Source organism: Melanotaenia boesemani, chromosome 20, assembly GCF_017639745.1.
Source record: "Melanotaenia boesemani isolate fMelBoe1 chromosome 20, fMelBoe1.pri, whole genome shotgun sequence".
Classification (NCBI taxonomy): Eukaryota; Metazoa; Chordata; class Actinopteri; order Atheriniformes; family Melanotaeniidae; genus Melanotaenia; species Melanotaenia boesemani.
In genome coordinates, this window is record NC_055701.1 from 20,795,860 (window position 1) to 20,815,801 (window position 19,942).

General features: G+C 40.4%; 1 protein-coding gene across 1 annotated transcript in view; it reads left to right on the forward strand.

Annotated features, from left to right (window-relative positions):
- The window catches only part of LOC121631461 (nesprin-1-like), a 50,480-nt gene that overhangs the window by 16,061 nt on the left and 14,477 nt on the right, over positions 1-19,942 (forward strand). The window contains exons 36-79 of the mRNA XM_041972379.1: positions 240-416; positions 774-1,039; positions 1,189-3,349; positions 3,441-3,778; positions 3,884-4,028; positions 4,137-4,355; positions 4,435-4,703; positions 4,874-5,039; positions 5,202-5,357; positions 5,466-5,618; positions 5,736-5,918; positions 6,047-6,184; positions 6,485-6,670; positions 6,803-6,925; positions 7,012-7,194; positions 7,368-7,511; positions 8,057-8,245; positions 8,434-8,574; positions 8,781-8,894; positions 9,091-9,252; positions 10,600-10,794; positions 11,043-11,219; positions 12,146-12,337; positions 12,750-12,881; positions 13,300-13,400; positions 13,505-13,640; positions 13,733-13,861; positions 13,960-14,118; positions 14,539-14,748; positions 14,938-15,039; positions 15,144-15,263; positions 15,394-15,594; positions 15,746-15,919; positions 16,343-16,474; positions 16,731-16,927; positions 17,019-17,151; positions 17,630-17,812; positions 17,947-18,096; positions 18,225-18,398; positions 18,504-18,659; positions 18,773-18,928; positions 19,088-19,258; positions 19,421-19,554; positions 19,738-19,942. Coding sequence (XP_041828313.1) covers positions 240-416; positions 774-1,039; positions 1,189-3,349; positions 3,441-3,778; positions 3,884-4,028; positions 4,137-4,355; positions 4,435-4,703; positions 4,874-5,039; positions 5,202-5,357; positions 5,466-5,618; positions 5,736-5,918; positions 6,047-6,184; positions 6,485-6,670; positions 6,803-6,925; positions 7,012-7,194; positions 7,368-7,511; positions 8,057-8,245; positions 8,434-8,574; positions 8,781-8,894; positions 9,091-9,252; positions 10,600-10,794; positions 11,043-11,219; positions 12,146-12,337; positions 12,750-12,881; positions 13,300-13,400; positions 13,505-13,640; positions 13,733-13,861; positions 13,960-14,118; positions 14,539-14,748; positions 14,938-15,039; positions 15,144-15,263; positions 15,394-15,594; positions 15,746-15,919; positions 16,343-16,474; positions 16,731-16,927; positions 17,019-17,151; positions 17,630-17,812; positions 17,947-18,096; positions 18,225-18,398; positions 18,504-18,659; positions 18,773-18,928; positions 19,088-19,258; positions 19,421-19,554; positions 19,738-19,942 — 9,432 coding nt within the window. The remainder of the gene's footprint in view (positions 1-239; positions 417-773; positions 1,040-1,188; positions 3,350-3,440; positions 3,779-3,883; positions 4,029-4,136; positions 4,356-4,434; positions 4,704-4,873; positions 5,040-5,201; positions 5,358-5,465; positions 5,619-5,735; positions 5,919-6,046; positions 6,185-6,484; positions 6,671-6,802; positions 6,926-7,011; positions 7,195-7,367; positions 7,512-8,056; positions 8,246-8,433; positions 8,575-8,780; positions 8,895-9,090; positions 9,253-10,599; positions 10,795-11,042; positions 11,220-12,145; positions 12,338-12,749; positions 12,882-13,299; positions 13,401-13,504; positions 13,641-13,732; positions 13,862-13,959; positions 14,119-14,538; positions 14,749-14,937; positions 15,040-15,143; positions 15,264-15,393; positions 15,595-15,745; positions 15,920-16,342; positions 16,475-16,730; positions 16,928-17,018; positions 17,152-17,629; positions 17,813-17,946; positions 18,097-18,224; positions 18,399-18,503; positions 18,660-18,772; positions 18,929-19,087; positions 19,259-19,420; positions 19,555-19,737) is intronic.

Here is a 19,942-nt window from a genome sequence, read left to right on the forward strand (position 1 = left end):
ACGTTCATCAGCATATTTATTCAGACAGTGTGCATTGAGATGTATGTATGTTTATATCTAAGTGTAGCCTATGTGTCTGTATGTATGTGTATATGTGTTTAGATGTTTTATTGTACTTAACAAATGGACCCCAGGAAAAATAGCAGCACTTGTTGGCTGCAGCTAATGGGGATCCAAATAAAAATAAACAATAAAGAAGGGTTGGATTTCAAGGTTTGGTTAACGATGTATTTGTGCAGATAGAGGAAAGGATGTCCAGTGCGCAGGAGCTTTCAGAGGGCTGGAGAGAAATCAAGGAACAAAAACAAGATCTAACAAGCTTGTTTCAAGACATGGAGCAGCAGCTTCTCAGCCTCTCCAGAAGACCAGCAGAGCTGGAGACTAAGATCGCTCAAAACATGCTGTTACAAGCCAAGGTACATCCCAGCATCATGACAATTGATTGCTTTGCACAAGAGGATGGCTCTGTTTTTTAACAATAGATATTTTCATTCTGTATTAATGCTTTAACATTTAAGATCTAATTCAGGATTTGAGTATATTTCTTACCTTGTCTTAAAGGGCACAACAAGTTTGAATGTGTTAAGTTTTACTGTTTTATTTGTACATTTGCTTTTTAGCTTAATCATACAATGCAGAAAATGCAGATGCTATTCCGTCTGTGATTTTTCTTCAACTGACCTGGAAAATTAAAAGAAAAAATTTTAAAAAGAGATTTGTTTAAATGATTGGAGGTATTTTGTTAACCATCAGACATGTTCCTTATTATTCAGGAATGCTGCCAGCAACTGCAGTCTAAACAGAGTATCCTCACCAAGATGACGGAGACTGTGAGCAGATTGACTGGTGGCCAAGACTCTCCAGAACATGCAGAACTTGACCGCCTAAGCCATGCCTGGCTGGAGCTCTGTCACCAGGCCAACAAGCTGCAGACACAGAGAGAGGAGGACCTGCAGAGGAGTAAGGAATATCATGACTGTATTGCTGCAGTGGAGGTGCTGTTTGAACAGGTTTCCAAAGAGTGGGACAATCTGGCCAGGTTCGTATGTGCATAAAGTTTATATTAAGATCAGTAAAAATGTTTAATAAAATATGTTAGAATATTCTAACAGATCACATTAAATGTGTCTGTAAACAGTAAAATTATATTTTAAAATTTGTTTTCATTTTCTTTTTTCTGTGCCACAGAACGGATGCTGAAAGTTCATCTCAGCATTTGGAGGCTCTGCGGAAACTTGCAGTAACTCTGGGAGAACAAAAAGGGGCCCTTGAGGATCTTAAGGAACAGAAACAAAGAGTCATTCAACATTTGAACTTGGATGACAAAGAGCTGGTAAAAGAACAAATCAGCCATTTTGAGCAACGATGGTCTCAGATGCAAAACCTAATTGAAAGAAAAATCCAGGACTCAGTAGTGACTTTGGAGGAAATGAGTCAAGTGGAGGCTCGTTTAAGAGAGGCTCGGGACTGGGCAGAGGAGCAGCAACCCGCTCTGTCTGAGGCCATGAAAATGAGTCCACCTCCGGAGTTGGCGCAAAGCTTCCTGTTTGACCATTTGAGCATCTGCAGTGAGTTGGAGGCAAAGCAGCTCCTCCTGGCTCAGGCCATGGCTGATGCTGACAGGGTGCTAGCACGACTCGGCCTCAACGAACGTCAGCATCTACAGCAGCTTATCTCTGTCACACAGTCAGAGGTGGAATCTCTGAGTGTGAAAGTGGTGCAGCGGAGAAAACACCTCAGCAAGGCTTTCACAGAGAGGACCCAGTTCCTGATGGCTGTCAGTCAGTCCATTTGCTGGGTTCAGCAGAATGAGAAGAAAGCCCAGGCAGAGGAGTACATTGCTTTGCTGCCTGATGACCTTGCCAAGCAGGTGCGAACATGCAGGAACATTCAAAGCAGTCTGAAAGCCTATCAGAGTGAGCTGACGTCCCTGTGGTCTCAGGGGAGAGACCTTATGAGGGATGCCAGTGAGGAAGAAAAGAATGAGATTCTCACAAAGTTGCAGGAGTTGCAAAATATCTTTGACAGAACTCTACACAGATGTGGACAGAAACTTCAAGAGCTTGAAAAAGTACTTGTCTCCAGGAAATATTTTAAGACGGATTTAGAGAAAATATGTCAGTGGTTAAAACAAGCTGATATTGTTACCTTTCCAGAGATAAATTTGATGGTGGGTGATGCTGAATTGGAGGCACAGTTACTGAAGTATCAACAGATAGTTGAGCAGGCGATTGAATATGAGAATCTTCTGCTAATTGTACAAAGAGCAGGCCAGGAAATTTTGCCCACTCTGAATGAAGTAGACCACTGCTATTTGGATGAAAAACTTAACACCCTCCCTCAGCAATATAACAGCATATTAGCACTAGCTAAAGAGAAACAGGAGAAAATCCAGCAGGCCATTCTTACAAGGAATGAGTACACATCATTCATAGATGTCACTCACAAAGCACTGAAAGAACTTGAGGAGCAGTTCAATAATCTAGGGACCCAACCAGTAGGCTTAAAAACAGAGGAGGTTATCAGTTTGCAGAGTGATTACAAAGCAATACAGGTTGATCTCAGCAACCTTAGCCTAGCTGTGAGTGAACTAAACCAGAAAAAAGAGGGATTTCGTAGCACTGGCCAACCATGGCGCCCAGAGGAAATGACCCAGCTTGTGAGCCTGTACAATGGACTAAAGAGGTTGGTGGAACAGAAAGTAGAACATCTGGATGAAACCTTAGAGTCTTTTGAGGACCATAAAGCAATGGCAATGCAGGTTGACTTTGAGTTAAAGGCCACAAAAGAACAGCTGGTTAAAGTAAGTGCAGAGACACAGTCAGCTGAAGAGAGGCTGAAAAACTACCATGCTCTAGCAGGAAGTCTCCAGAGTGCCGACTCTCACTTGTCAAGACTCATGGAGCAGATGGACACTCTCGCCCCTCGTGTGGACCAAGCAGCCCACGATGCCTCTAAAGAGCAGGTGGTTCTGTGGCAGGATGAGCTGCGATCTTTACAGGCTGCAGTTGGGGAGCTGATTGAAGAATGTGAGAACAGGTTTGTCCAAAGTAAAGACTTCGAGACAGAGATGAAGAGGACCTTGGACTGGCTGCAGCAGATCAGGGATGACCTAGACTGCGCTGTAATTGTGGATGTCAGAGTTGAGAAAGTACAAGAAGAGATCAGGAAGCAGCAAATCATGCAAGAGGAAGTGCAATCCAGACTGAGAATTGTGGCTGCTCTCAGTAGCCGGGAAAAACAAGAGTATGTCAGTGCCAATGAGCTTGTTCCCGTCCATGTAGATACAGGCCTAGAAGAAATGGCAAAGCTGCAAGCTGATGTTCAGAAAGCACTGAGTTCCAAACAGGTGGGACGGTCTTGCTTTTACTGTAATTTTCGTGTGAAATAAACTAAATCAACAATATCTCAATTTTTTTTTTTTATTGATTTGTGTGTAGATTACTCTGGAGGAAGCCTTGGTTCTGTGTCAGAAGTACCACTTCAGGATGCAGTCAGCCTGTGAATGGTTGGAGGATGCTGTGTCTTTCCTTCAACAAGCCAGTCTGGGAGTAGATGTCGAAAACTACGAGGAATGTCTCCGGCAGCAGGCGGACATCTTGGCAACAGAGCAGGAGTTTCTCATCCACCTAGAGGAGCTGCAGATCCTGCTTCCTCAGCTGCAGAACCTGGTCAACCCTACAGCTAAAGAGCAGCTACGGGTGAGCGTAGAGTCAGCAAAGCAGAGAGGCGTGGAGGTTCGAGATCAGCTCCAGTGCCATGAAGATGTCTTACACAGGTATGTATAAGAAGACACTGGATGATGAAATTTTCATTTTATCTGCAGTTTGTTGTTACTGTTAATAGTACCATTTTACGTTCTAATATATAACTTTTTTTGTAGCTGTGTGGCCCAGTGGAAGTCATTCCAGGAGGCAAGGCAAACCGTCATTGAGCTTATGAATGAGGCAGAAAAGAAGCTTACTGAATTTTCTACTGCAAAGGCAGCCACTAGTCAAGAGGCCGAGGACAAGCTACGCAGTCACCGGGTACAAGAGATGAAAACATCATCCAATACTGGATTCTTTGTCATGAAACACATGTAGTGCTTCTGCAAATTCTATGAGTTATTCATTGTCTCTTTAATGTCTTTTTAGTCCCTTGTATCACTTGTAAATGGCTTCCAAGAGAAGCTGAGTGGTTTAGAGGAACAAGCTGCTCAGCTGGAGCTGGTTGGGAGCGATGCCAGCAAGGCCACCATCAGTCGCTCAATGACCACTGTGTGGCAGCGCTGGACACGACTGCGCAGCGTGGCACGGGGACAGGAGAGAGTACTTGAGGATACAGCCCAGGAATGGAGGACTTTCAGAGAAAAGGTACACAGGCAGCCAATTGTTGAAAATGCTATAAAATTTTTCTGCATAAAACCTTTATAAATATAATTTTCTTTTATAGATGGTGAAGGTTAGAGATGTCTCTGATGAGCTCCAAAGTCGTTTCCCTGACAGTGCTGTGGAAAAGGCCTCCAAAGCCACTCTGCAGTCTCTGTTAGACCAACATGACTTACTGAGCCAAGACCTGGAACGGGAACTCTCCTCCCTCACACTATTGCGCCAGTATGCTCTGAGTCTGCTGCATGATGTGGAAGTGCCTTCACCAACAAATGATCAAGATGAGCTGCCCAGCCTGAAAGAAATCAGAGCTGTCCAAGGCCAAATGGAAAGGTAGGAAGAACTGACCAATTTAAGATGTTGTTATTCTGAAAAATTACCATCTCAGTTCTTTTCTAAAAAACAAATAGATTTTGTGGATAAACATTTTCCTTAGTTTAAAAAACATTAGCAATTTTGCCAACCAGATTTTGAGAAGAGTGCATTTTCTGGATCCCCCACAGTCTGTTGACACAGTCCAGGACCAAACGGGCTCAGACAGCTCAGGAACTGAGGGAAAGAGAGGACGTGGAGAAGGAACTTAGTGTTGTGAAAGCTTGGATCCAGGAGACACGGGAGCTACTTCTCAATCCCACACCAGATATAGACTGTCTATTGCAGGAGCTGGAGGTATATCTGCCATATAAACACAGAAACATAATTTTTATAAATTTGTTCATATGATAATCTTTGAGTATCAAATATTTGCATTCATATCACCAGTTTTCCTGAACTAAATATGCCAAATGTTTAATGTTAGTAATCAATGTAATCAATCCTTTTTGTGTTCAGATTGTACATGGTGATGTAATCACATATCGTCAGAACGTGGATAAATTAGCTGAGCAACAACAAAGCAAGTACCTGGACCTCTACACCATACTCCCCTCTGAAATTTCCATGCAACTAGCTGAGGTCTCGCTTGCACTGGGTGCTATTGAAGATCAGGTATATCAGGTTTTATCTTTTGATTTTTCATCATCAAAGTTTGTAGTATTTTCTTGTATGCCAAAAGTTGCTCATGGGGTTTTTCTTCTTCTCTTCACCATATTCCAGGTCCTTTCTAAAGAGAGAGAAAACCAGAAAACTAGAGAAATAAAGGAAGACTTCAGCTCCAGAATACATGGCATATCTGAGAAACTAAAAGTAATTTCAAACAAATTTAAGGACAAATCTCCCGATGTTGACCATGCAAAAGAAGAGGTCAAGGTCTGTTCCCTACTCTTACTCTTACTCATATCTCTTTTCTCAAGCTGTCATAAAATGCTCTGATTTTCTTTTTCTTCATTAATATTAAGAATATACTTTTTGTTTTTCTTTTCTCAGAGTCTTCTTGAAGACTTGGATTCCTGTGGTCGCACTCTTTCAGAATTGGATGCTGCTGTACAAGAGTTTGGCCGTAGGAACCCCCTACTGGCCAAACAGCTGAGTGATGCTATAAGCAAACTTTCAGAGATGCATCATCACACAACTCGATTAGCAGATTGTAGGAACAACTGGCTCAAAAAGGTTAGCTTTAGTATTTTCAAGACTTTTTCTCAGGACCCACTGTTGCTGTAATCTCAAAACACCTGTAAACATTTAGGCACAGTTGCATAGATAAGAATACCTGAATGTTTCTTTTTTTGGCTTTTCAGGCTGTCTGCTATCTAGATGAGTATAATGAAATGCTGGACTTTATCGTGAGGTGGTCGGAGAAAGCCAAAAGCCTGGTGAGGGCAAACATCATCTGGAACTCTACTGTTCACCTGCAGGAACAGATACGGATGTACCAGGTGTGTTGGGGATGTTATTGGAATCCAAACACTTTTACATTATTTATAGGTGGAAGGATATAAATAGTTGGACATGATTTGAGCTGGATGAATGTTTGTCCAACCAAAATGTTGCAGATAATTTAGGACAAACATGTTTATAGTAAGACATTACTAAAGCAGTGGAAGTTAATTCCTTGATCTAAAAGAAATCAGCTGTTGCGCGGAGTGAGCCAGTACTTTTTTTGGGGGGGGTTCTTAACACATGAAGGCCATTTCACACATGCCTTTTATTCTCCTACCTTGTTGCCTGGTGTTTAGGCTGTCCTGCGTGAGTCTCGAGAGCTCCACGGAGATCTGGAGTCCATGGCAGAGAAAGTCGAACTTCTGTCTGAGGTGCTGCAGGTCGAGTCAATGACCCAGCAGGTTTGTGAACTCAGTCGGCATACTGATGAGCTTCAGCAAAGCATCAAGACACGACTCCAGAGCCTGCAGGATGCAGACAAGGTAAAGCGAACTTTTTTCACACTTGTGATTTTCTTTTTCAGTTTTTATCATCTTTTTATAATTTCAGTTACAAAGTATTAGTGCTTGTAACTCCCACAATGGTATTAATATGTAACCCAATTGTGTTATCAGAGTATGGAAGCCCTGGAGCATGAAGTTAAGGCTCTACATGTTGCTCTGGAGCAGGTCCAAGCCACACTCACCTCCCCAGAGTTGGCACGCCAGAGCCTCAAAGAACAGCTGGCTCAGAGACAGGTAACCCATAATGCATGATTTTCTGCCCAGTTTGACTGTGTTGGTTGTCAAGTTTGGCACAATGTAAATTTTTTTTGTTTTTACAGCGTCTATTGGCAGATATGGAGAGCTTCAAGCAGCAGGTACAGGCAGTGCAGCTGTGCCAGAGTGCCCTGCAAGTCCCAGAGGAGGTGATGCCCAACCTTGCCATCTGTCGCACAGCTCTGCGTCTGCAGCAAGAAGCCAGTCACTTGCAGCATGTAGCAATACAGCAATGCAACATCTTACAGGTACAGTGGGGGGCACTGTTGCTGCTGTAGAGTCACATCATAATTATGTTAATTCAGCATTTAAAGACATTTTGCATTAAGAAATTGTAGAAAGGCACAGCAAGCAGCTGGAGATATAGACATAAAAAAGGGGTTTGTTCTTGTCTAACAAAGTGGCTTTCCTTTTTATCCAGGAGGCAGTGGTTCAGTATGAGCAATATGAACAGGAAGTGAGAGATTTACAGGGGCTGATAGAGGAAGCTCATCGGGTCATTCAGGACATACCGATCCCCACCAGTAACATCCAGGAGCTGCAAGCCCAGATCCTGCACCATGAAGTAAAACACCTTATTTCACTCTCTTTATCTGTCTGTCTTATACGCTACAGAGTCAGTAAGGGGAAGAAACTTCACATTTTTATGATGGAATCTATCACATGCTTGCATCTGTTTATGAATTTGAAATTAATCCACATAAAAAATATCTCTTTTTGGGGCAGTGCAATAAAGACATGTTCTCATGTTCTTTTAATTTTTATCCCAATTGGGTACTGTGCAATATATTTATGATTTGTGCTGTGTGGCTGATAGTTGTTTGTAGATTACAGTGGTTTGCCATTTTGTGTGGTGTATTGATGTCAACAAGGCAGCTAATGTAACAGCACATGAGTCCAAGCAAAATTTCCCTATGGGGATAATAATTGTATTATATATATATATATATATATAGTGTATTATAATCATAATAAGTTCAGGATACGCATTGCTGAAATTTCTGTAATCATTTATCCACACAGACCAGATGTCTGTGTGGAATTTTCTGAGCTGCATGACAAGATTTGTCATTAGCATGACTTTGTATTAAGTTTTGTGTTCTCGCATAGGAACTTGCCCAGAAGATCAAAGGTTACCAGGAGCAAATTGCTTCACTAAATTCAAAATGCAAAATGCTGGCAGTGAAGGCCAAGCATGCCACCATGCTGCTGACAGTGAGTGATACAGAAGGACTTCCTGAAGGGCTGCAGGACACAGAAGGGGAGAAATCCAAGAAATCTTCAGTACAAGCTGTTGTAGTAAGAAAACACCAGTTACTATATGATGTACTGATTCTTATAAAACTGTTTGTGATTTAGACTTCCTCTAATTTTCTGACTTTAGCTCAAAGAGATTTTGCATTTTATTTGTATTAAACACCTTTCTATGAACTTTTCCAACCTCCGCCTTTTCACTATCTGTTAATGTTTCTTGTGTGTTGTGTCAGATGACAGCCGGTCGCTGTCACACTCTACTGTCACCTGTTACTGAGGAGTCAGGGGAGGAGGGCACTAACAGTGAGCTCTCTTCTCCTCCTGTGTGCCGTTCTCCTTCTCCTATAACCTACGCTGAAGCCACTATCACGAAGGTATCTATTCTCTCTCGTTATATATTTTCTCTGTTTTCCTAGTAAAACAAATACATGCAATTAATCAACAAAAACAGGAAAAAAAAACAAGTCAGTTCAAGTGTTTATCTACAAACAGGATATTCTCCATCTGCCTTTGCAAGATTATCATGACTGGCTGTAAATTTCAGGCTTCATAAAACTGAAGTTTTTAATGTTTTCTGTAGATGGGACGTGGAAAACTCACAAGAGCTCCAATCCAAGAATTATATGACCCAACATTTGAGTCTGTAGCCAACCTAGATGATCTGCAGCGCTCGTGGGAGACTTTAAAGAACGTGGTATGTTAAAAAATATCAGAACCTACACCATCTTTGTGTAAATATGTCATTTACTCTGACATATATGCTTACTGTAAAACAGAATCCCAGAATTTGCAATACCTATAAGACACATCACTTCATAAACTGCAAGTTTTCACCCTTTTGAAATGTTTGTCATCGAGTACTAAGATCTCTTTAATTCATTGATTTATAGATCAGTGAGAAGCAAAGATCTTTGTATGAAGCACTGGAAAAACAGCAGCATTACCAAGGTTCACTCCAGTCAATCTCTTCTAAAATGGAGAGTTTGGAGGCCAAACTCAGTGAACCTCTGGAGGTAGATAAAAGTCCAGATAGCCACATTAAGGCTCATAAGGTGAGTCTTGAATTGTTTGTGTGTGATTAGAGAGCAGCTGTAGAAAATCAGATCAGTGGCAATTCACCTTTGTTAAACCACTTGTTTAACTGGAAAAGGTTTGATGTCATAAATGGAAGGAAACACATTGTGTTAATCATGCAACATGACATAAAGTGTTCTTATTGTTTAAGATCCATTAATATTTTTGATAAATAATGAACTTGATTTTATGAAGCCAACTTGTTTTGATGAAGATTTTTTTCATTTAAAACTCATGTCCAACTGTTTTAGCTTTGATAGGTTATATCTGATGACCGTCCTAAGACTCTCTGATTCTAAGCTACGTTTCATAACAATGTTTTTCTCATCAGCCTGCACCTGTTTTCCTGCATACTAAATAATGAATTAATACTGACATATTCATAATTCTGTATATTTGCCCATTTTATTTGTACATATTCTTCACTGCTAGCATACAGGTAATGAAAGCCGGGATTATTTTTAGTTTTAATACAAGTCAACATGGCAAACATCAGTTAATATTACTTTCAGCAGCAGAAAGGCTAGCCAGAGTAAAAGGTTTCTTTTCAAATCTGGCTTATTAGTTTGCTTCTTCCAATGCCATTTATGCTTAAATGATGTTACAGAACTCCAAATGTCTCTTCTCTTTTTGATAGTGGCTTAAGATCTGTAGGGTGTAATTTGTTTAAATACTACCGTTGTCTTGTCAGATCCGATGACTTTCTGATATCACACCAATCAGTGTGTATAACAGTCCCATGACTTTATTATTGTAGAAGGACAAAGTAACTTAACCACAACAGCCTGAACCTTCATGAGTTTAATTTCTCTGTCCTGTAATTGAACTCGCTGCAGTGTTTCTTAATCACCCAAAATGTCACATTTTTAACACATTTTCTAAAGAAATTAATCATGTAGTCAGTCAAAATTTGATCAAATTAGCAGCGGGGACACTTTTGCACAACCAGAAATGTGGATGGGATTTATCCCTACTATAACAACCTTAATTTTCTCCTTTCTGTTTGGATTTAAAGTACTCAGTTTACAGAAAATTTGATCACTTTTCCTAATTTTGTATAAGTTGAGAGGTTAAGGGAATTATTTCCATCTGCGATAACCACTTCTTTATGTGAAATGCGCTACATATATTTTTTCTTACCAATAGAACAACAAATAAACCAAAATAGGATCAAACTTTGTCAGAGCATTAATCAGCTTACAGATCTTACCCAACTCAAAAACTAATTTGGGTCCCCAATGCACCCACACAGAACACATTTTATTACAGAAAAGACATAACACACAGAAAATTAATTAATGTTTATGTCTGAATGTTGTGTGCAGAGTTTGATAGAGGAGATTCATAGTGTGCAGGACGACATCGACAGGCTGCAAATGAGGTTCACAGAGGATCTGGCTGCTGATGCTGAGGACTCAGACATAGCTGACCAACTGGCCATGCAGTCCTCACTGGCTGTGCTGGCTGAAAGGATGGCCACCATCCAAATGAAAGCTTCAGGGAAACAACAGCTACTGGAGGTAGTTTTATCTAAGTTGTAAAGGTGCATTACTGGGTTTAAGTTGTTTTGTTTATAAATTAAACTGTACTTGATAATAAAAAAATTAAGCAAATACCAATCTTTATAGAAAAAGTCTAAGAACCATGCATCAGGACTGGTAAATGTTTCCTTGAAAATTTGAGTTTTAAGTGATCCAGCAAGCATACAAACTGAAACAACAACATTGGCAGGGATGTAGTAACTTATGTGTCATCTGGGCTTCTGCAGGAGTGTGTCAGTGATCGTCTGGAGGGTAAACGTCAGGAGCAGGCCATACAGTTCTATCTCTCCCAGGCTGAAGAACTAGATCAGTGGTTAGCCAGGATGCGCAGTGCTGTAATCTTCATCCTTGAACCTAAACCTGCAGAAGAGAAAGACGTAGAGCTTCAACTCACTGAATGTCAGGTAAGTGCTCCCCCTGCTGTCCACTCTGGGTAATGTACATAAACACAGTTTTTGAACTGTCGTTTCATGAAGAGCAGGTGCCTCTGTTACAGCAAACTGTTGCAGAGAATTGTCAGGAAACACACAGGCAGCTCTGGATAACCTTTGAAATGTATGTTCACTCACTGTCTCTGACCATCAACTAATGCAAATCTAAAGAGGATTATTAACATACGTCTTATCTTTCAATATTTTCTTTCCCATATTACTTACGGATCATCACGGGGGCTTTTCAGAAAGTAAACAAGAGCATTAGTGGAGTTAGAGGGGCATTCAGATGGCTGGACTGCTAAGCGACTGTAGCACTTGTCTTAAGCAGATTATGCAGAGGTTTCTGTGGGACAGGGGCGGGTAGAGCACGGGGCGGAGTCCTCACGGTTTGTAGGTTTCAGACGATTAATAGAGCCTGCTACCAGGATTGGTTCTGGTGATAAAGCTGATAGAATATCCAAGTAGGGGAATCCTAAAGTAGAGGGACGGACATGTAGGAGGGTGAGACAGTTGCTTTCTACCTGAAGCTATCTGTTGAAGAGGGGTAGCTGTCCTACAAGAAAACTTGTCTTCTCAAACACTGGAGCTACATTTGTTGATGGGTATAAATGGTCTGGACTTACCATGGTGCTAAATACAGGAGTATTGTTATTGAATTTGACCGAGAGGATGTCCGCTGCAGAGCTTGGAGCGTGAAGGATTAGTGGTAATATGTTGCACAGGAGGCTAGGGTGGAAAGGTGGGCCAAGGATGAGAGCTCTCTCTGTCCTGTGGTCAGGGAAAGCTGCTAGAGTCGGGGGCTCAGCTAGACCCGGAGGGTCCATTGTGTAGAAAGAGGAGTTTATGCAGGTTGAGACACCATGTTTGAACTGGCCTCTCTCCTCCTGCTACTGCAGAACATGCTGCTGGAGATTGAAGAGAAGGTGATGGCTCTCTCTGAGCTGTCGCTGCACAGTGAGAACCTGCTGCTGGAAGGCCGGACCGACACAAGACAGGAAGCCGAACATTTGGCCAGGAGATTACACACATTAAAAGGTGGTTTGTTAGAGCTGCAGAGGATGCTACAAGACAAACAAAATAACATCCAGGTGAGAAGGTTTCCAGATTTACATGTTAACTCACAAACTGTGACAGTGTTTTCTTCCTTTTTTTACACACTGTGACAGTTTCGTTTCCAAGCGAAATCATATGTGACAGTACAGGTCAATGACATTAAAAGGCTTTACCAAAACACACATAATGTTTTCCCTTACTGATACATTTAAGAAGATTTTTTTGTGCTTTGCATCATCCTGTTCATGAAAGCATGATAAATATGTTATATGTTTTCATGACCAAATGTAGTAGCAGATAAAAGATTAATATAAAGAATATTTAATATTTGTCCAGACACTGCAGCTGACATGTTGTATCTCTTTGCTTTCACTTTTGTTTTATTTTCTCTTTAACAAATTTGCCAAACTCTTGATTATATATTTAACAAAACGTATTCTTCTGAAGGGCACTTTGCAGGAGCCAGAGGACAGTGAATCAGATTCCAGTGTCTCTCTGAGTCCCAGTGTGCAGGACTGGCTGGCCCAGGCCCGGACTACACGAAGCCAGCAGCATGAAGACAGCCTTCAGAGACAGAGGGTATTTTCAACATTTTTAATCATGTTTGGCTACTTCTGAATATCTGTACAGAAGCTGCTGTGTTTTCTTCCATATGTTTTCATAACTTTTTCTACATGAAAAGTTAGACCCTAATAAAATCTTGCAATAATTCAGATAGGCTATTGTCAGTGCTAGTCATTAGTGCTAGTCTTGTCTATTTGACCGAGGAAACATAAATTAATTGTGCCTGCTCTGTGATCAACACATTGTTTACTCGTTTAGCTGTTTCAGTTCTGTATTAATCTCCCGCACAGCCGTTTCTTATTACACTCAAACTGTGTTCGATCGAATGTAAGGGGTCTCTCGGCTATCTTCAGTTAGATTTAAGATTAAACTGTTGTGGTTTTTTATACTCAGTGCAATCTGATATGTGTGATGTTTTTTTGTGTGTGTGAAGGAATTGGAGGAACAGCTTTCAGAGCAGAAAAAGCTGCTTCAGTCAGTTGCGAGCAGAGGAGAGGAGATCCTCACTCAGCAAGCTTCACCCAGTAGTGGCAGGTATTTTACATAAATGTTTGTACAATGATTATAGAAACAGAAATCAAATCAATTAGTGCTATAATAAACTAAAAACCTATTCACTATTGTGTTTATGTCTTCAGTGCAACAGAGCCATTTTCATCCGCAGCTGAAGCAGGACAAGAACAGATAAGGCAGAGATGGGAGAGTCTCAGACTAGAGCTTAAAACTAAATTGCAGCTCCTGCAGAAAACACTGGAGCAGGACCGCAAGCAGCCGGTACAATGAGGTTTCAGTATTGTCAGCATACAGTAGTGACAGTAAAGGTCATACACTGCTATTTACTTTTATCTATTTTTTTTCTTTTTCAGGTCTTTTCCAGAGCTTCTCGTGTGACCACAGCTGGGTCACTGTTTAAAGGGGAAACCCAGGCTGATAAATCCTTCCTGAAGACTCTGTATGGTAGCTTCAGACAGTCCATCGAAGATATGACCACTCAGGTTTATCCATTTCTTTTATTATTTTATACAAAATGATGCCCCCTGTTGTAAGAATCTTTAGTTAAGTGTGTTTTGAAAATGTTGATTTGTGTAATTAGCCTGGTGGTGGACGTGAGACACAGGTGGCGCATATGGAACAACAGCTCTACACGGCTGTGTCATCCACCTCCTCCTGGCTGGATGGTGTAGAGAATAATGTTTTCTCTGGCCCAGTCCTCCTGGCTGAGAATGCAGAGACCCAACTACAAAATCAAGAGGTACAATTAGGTTAATTTGTTCAGCTTGTTTTGTTTTGATTTTATTATATTTCATTCTTATTCTTATTAATTGTTTATTCAACATTACAATTTAAATAAATCTATCACATTTTATATATATATATATATATATATATATATATATATATATATATATACTACCGTTCAAAAGTTTGGGGTCACTTCCCTATTGAATCACATGGCAAAGTGACCCCAAACTTTTGAACAGTAGTGTATATATATATATATATATATATATATATATATACATCTATAGTTTTCAACATAAAAATAAAACTGTAATTTTAATTTAGTAAAGACTTATTTTTACCACACTACAAAAGTAACTTGCAGTTTTGCAGCTTTTTTTTTTTTTTTGTTAGAAAAAACCAATCTAACTGACTCTGATCTTCTCTTCAGATCCTGGAGAAGGATGTGAGGCACATGACAGAGGAGGTGAAGCTCAGCCAGGCTCTGCTAGCTGGGTCTTCAGGGTTGAACCAGGAAGACCGAGTACTTCTAGAAGACAACCTGGACTGTCTGAAAGAGAGATTAGGAGCTCTTGGTAGTGCTCTGGGGCAACGCTGTGACCACATGAGAAACAGAGCACATGAACTCACAGCCTACCAGGTTTGCCTCATGCTGTGCTTTTGTTCATACTAAGGGCTTTCATTGTTATATTTTCAAAATCTTGATAATATATGTAGTACTTTGTTGGAGCAATAATAACTACAGCATGTTTCTTTCTTTAAGATTTAGATACTCTGTATAGATTGAATAGAAGATATTAGATCATGAATTATTTTTTGTCTGACACAGACTGAATTGCAGCTTCTTCAAACCGCTTTAATTGAGACAAAATGCCAAATCCTACAAGCTCTAGCCGGAGCAATGGATAGACCAGCCTCAAAACAGCTGGAGGTAATTCAAGCATCATTCTGAATATGCATGACACTCTTAATAAAGGCTCAACTTCTTAAAAATGAGTGTGAATGTCATGCACTAATGCTTTTTCCTTCACTCAGGTCATTGCCACTGCAGAGGAGACCCTAAAAGACTTCGAACAAAGAATAACAGAACTAAAAGCCAGAGGAGCAACACTGCAGGCAGATCAGATCTCTACAAATAAACTGCTGAAACTACAGGTAATACATCACAGATGATTCTTACACAACATGTTCAACCTTTTTAATGAAAGCTGATGAATATTGATCTTGCCTCTAAATGTGTAATGGCTGAACAACCTGAAAATGATTTGACCTCCTTGTCTTTCAGGATTCCTATGAGGAGCTGGTCATGACGGTGGGCTCCAGACGAAGTGGCCTGAACCAGAACATGGCACTGAAGGAGCAGTATGAGCGTGCTCTGCAAGACTTGACTGACCTGGTTGACACGGCTAAAGACAAGATGGCTGCTGATCAGAGAATCATTGCCAGTTCTGTAGAGGAAGTTCAAAATCACCTCGACAAACATAAAGTATGATCAACTTCTATTTAACTTAATTAGTGAACTTAATGCATGCTTATAATCTAAAGCATGAAACACTGACCACAATGCCAACAATACAGGAACAGACTAATAAAGAAAAAACAGATTTGGTAATGGTTCTATTTCTTGTCTTTTCTAGGAATTTTTTCAGGGTCTGGAGTCCCATATGATTCTAACAGAAACATACTTCAGGAAGATCAGTGGCCTTATGCTTCCCAAAGAGAGCCAAGCCTTGGAAGAGATGCTAGCTGAGGCTCAGAGAGTCCTAAAAGAGGCACACAGTAAAGGAGTTGAGCTGGAGTGTATCCTCGAGGTAAGAGTGTTGGCACAATGATTTTACTTAGAATGAATCTGATAAAGTCATAGAAAAGCTGAAAGTTTTTCAAATGTATATTTCTATGCACAAATTTATTACATCAAAAGGTGAAAAACCCTTGCAGGTGTTCTCTTGTTCTATGTTTATAACTTAGATAATTAGACATTTATAAAAACAAATTTCTCAGGGAGCTTAACAGGCAACTTTATTCACTATTTTGTCCAGTTACTCCTGTTAAGTCTTTATATGCTGTATACAAATACAGAAATATGTACATTATGTAATGCAAGGAAATGTAAAGTAAACAAATTTATTACTGAATTAAAAGTGAGAACAAATGAGAGACTGTTTTACAAACTTTAAATTAATTCATATGGCTTCCATATGTTCTGTTTAATTTTTTTTCTACTTGTTTTCCAGACTTGGTGCCGTTTGATGCAGGACTACCAGAGTCTGAACCGCCAGCTGGAAGCCGTTGAAGGAAGTATCCCCTCTGTGGGCCTGGTGGAAGAAACTGAAGATAAATTAATGGACAGAATCTCTTTGTATCAGGTGCGAACTGATATTGATTCAGGTTTTAGGGCGAAACATATTCATCTTTAGCTGCTTTTTCTTGTGGGATTATATGATCAGAAAGGTGCTGTATATTGTATTATATTCTGAGCAACTCTTCTCAGTAAGATTTAATTATCTTTCTTAAGGAACTGCATGGCTGTAGCTGGAACAGGCTTAAGAGCCACTGTATCAATGTCCTCCAGTAATAAAGCCCCTCTTTAATGTTTTCCTGTGTCTTTCATACTCTGTAAAGGGTTTAAAGGGAAGACTGACAGAGCACCAGCACAAGCTCCACCAGGTGCTGGATGAAGGCAAACATCTCTTACTGTCAGTTTGCTGTCCCACACTGGAGAATCAACTGGCACTATTGGGGGAACACTGGCTTAACAATACGGCCAGGGTCAGCAAGGAACTGCAAAACCTTGAGGCCATTTTAAAGCATTGGACCAAGTGAGAAACACAACTTGCATGTAGCCAACACATAAAAACCATTACATTTATCATGACGTGGCATTTAAATTCTGTGTTTTTTTTTCTGTAGGTATCAAAGGGAGTGTGCAGAAATTAGTGAATGGCTGCAGTCGGCTCTGGAGCGGCTGGAGTTTTGGAACACACAGGCAGTGTTAGTCCCACAGGAGCTGGAAACTGTCAGAGACCACCTCTCTGCTTTTCTTGTGAGACATTTTTTTTTTCTTTTTGTGTTGTGGTTTTAAACCTGTGTTAATCTTAAGTTTTTGGTTTTTCAAAAAACGGTCCTAGTAGATGTTTATGCACTGGAAAACATTGAACTTGTTTCTGTGATAGCCAGCCAAAGATCAGAAAGTAGCATCACTATCATAGACAGACATTACCCCATAAATAACCTTACCACATATTAACCATGCTGTCCTAATTGTCAACTGTACTGTTACATACAAAGTAACCCAAGCAGCATGAAGGTCAAACAAAATTAACAACACAGAGTAACGTTTTATTATTTTACACTGTTTATATTAGTATACTTGCATGCACAATTCATATTTATTCTTTTTAAGTAAGAGCAAAATCAACTTGAACTACAAGTTACTACAAGTTGAACTTAAGTATCAATAATGCTTTGCTGTAGTATCATTACTCCTATTTTTGTTAAGTTTCAATAATTGCATTTCTCAGGAGTTTTCAAAGGAAGTGGAAGGAAAGTCGAGCCTGAAGAGCTCTGTTGTATCTGAAGGCAATCAGCTGCTGCGACTGAAGAAGGTAGACACTGTGACATTGCGCTCCAACCTGGCACGCATTGACACTCAGTGGGCTGAGCTGCTCACACGAATCCCAGTGGTCCAGGAGAAGCTGCATCAGGTATCACATGCAGCCACACTGAACAGGCTTAACTTACTCAGGGCAAATAGGATTACCTCTTTCTGCTGCTTCACTGGTATACATAAGTTTTAAGTTAATGTATCCACATGGCTTTTTTCTCCTTGATATTTAAGATCCAAATGGAAAAGTTGGCCTCCCGTCATGCCATTTCTGAGCTCTTTAATTGGATATCTCTGATGGAGAATGTGATTGAGGAGGATGAAGAAAACCTCAAGAGTGCTGTGGGATCAAATGTGATTCAAGACTACTTGCAGAAGTACAAGGTAGGGAAAGTTTTCTCTTTTCAAATTTGCTGTATTTTAGACAGAAGTATTATTGTCAATAAAACTGTTATAAACTGATTTTAAAGATAATCCATGATAAATCCAAATTTACTGTTTCCTTGTTTTAGGGATTCAGGGTGGATTTGAGCTGTAAGCAGTTGACTGTGGACTTTGTGAACCAGTCGGTTCAGATCAGTGGTCAGGATGTGGAGAGTAAACGCAGTGATAAGACAGACTTTGCTGAGCGGCTTGGAGCCATGAACCGACGCTGGCAGATCCTACAAGGCCGCATCAATGAGAGGGTGAGGCAATAATTACTGGCTTTGTTACAGTGAAACTTAGCATGGGACAGAATCATTGACAATGCAGCACATAATGCTACGTTTATTTTGCATGAACATTAACAGATCCAGTTCCTCGAGGGTCTGTTGGAGATGTGGTTGGAGTATGAGAGCAGCGTGCAGGTCCTGAAGTCCTGGATGACGGCTCAAGAAGAAAGGCTAAAGAGGAAACACCGGATAGAGGATTTGACATCTGTGCAGAATGCTCTCAAGGACTGCCAGGTAGGTCTGATTTATTACTCTTAAAATGCCTCTGCACAGTGTCTTAATCTCACCTTCATTTCTTTCTTTATAAAGTAAAAACATTTCCCTTTTTAAAAATGTATTTGCTTTAGGAAATGGAGGAGTTGATAAAAGAAAAAGAGAAGGAATTAGAGAGAGTTGAGGAGCAGGGCTGTGCCCTTGTTCAGAACAAGACTGATGAGGCCTGTGCTATCGTCATGGAGACACTCCAAGGTGTCAATCACACCTGGGCTAACCTGGACCACTTGGTAATCATCCTGTCCTCATTTACCAATACATTTTCAATTTGTTTGTTGGGTTGGACTAATTTATTCTGCTCTGTCCTGTTTGCCCCTAACTTGGTCTGTTCTGGCCTGAACTTCCGTTTACTTGGCGTCACTACATGTTTTTTATTTAATCTTTAACAGATAGGGCAGCTAAAAATAAGCCTGACATCAGTGCTGGATCAGTGGAGTCTATACAAACGATCTTCAGAAGAAATCAATGGCTACCTGATGGAGGGAAGATACTCTGTCTCACGTTTCCGCCTCCTCACTGGTTCCCTGGAGGCTGTTCAGTTACAAGTGCAAAGTCTACAGGTATTTCAAAATAGGAAAACATTTATTATCCGTTAGCTGAGTCAAGAAAATGCACTTTTATTGATTGTATTAGTATGTGTTTTTTACATGAGGGGAATTTTTCTGAATTTGGTGATGTCTGTGTTGGTGAATAAGCACTGCCTTTGTTTGTCCCCTCTGAAGGATTTGCAGGAGGAACTGGAAAAGCAGGAGAGCAGTCTTAGAAAGTTTGGTGCCATAACCCACCAACTTCTGAGGGAGTGTCGCCCCTCGGTGTCAGATTCTCTCAACAATGCCCTCAAGGACGTCAATGCAAGGTGATCTTTTAATATTTACTTACCCCCATGTTATCCAATATGAAACAATATTTTCTCTGTTCTTCTCTCCCTAATATATATATATATATATATATGTATGATGGAATTTAATGAAATTGAAATTTAAAATTATTAACGTAGTCTTTAAAGCCTTAACATTAATCCAAATGTATTTGCACTCAGATGGACCGGCTTACTGGAGGAGATTGCAGAGCGACTTAGAAGCAGCAAAGCCCTGCTTCAGCTGTGGCAGCGCTACAAAGAGCTTTATGAGCAGAGCTGCAACAACATCCAGCTGCAGGAGGAGAACGCAGACCAGCTCCTTAAAAACACCTGCAGCAAAGATGTTGCTGATGAGGAAGTATCCAGATGGATTCAAGAGTGCTCT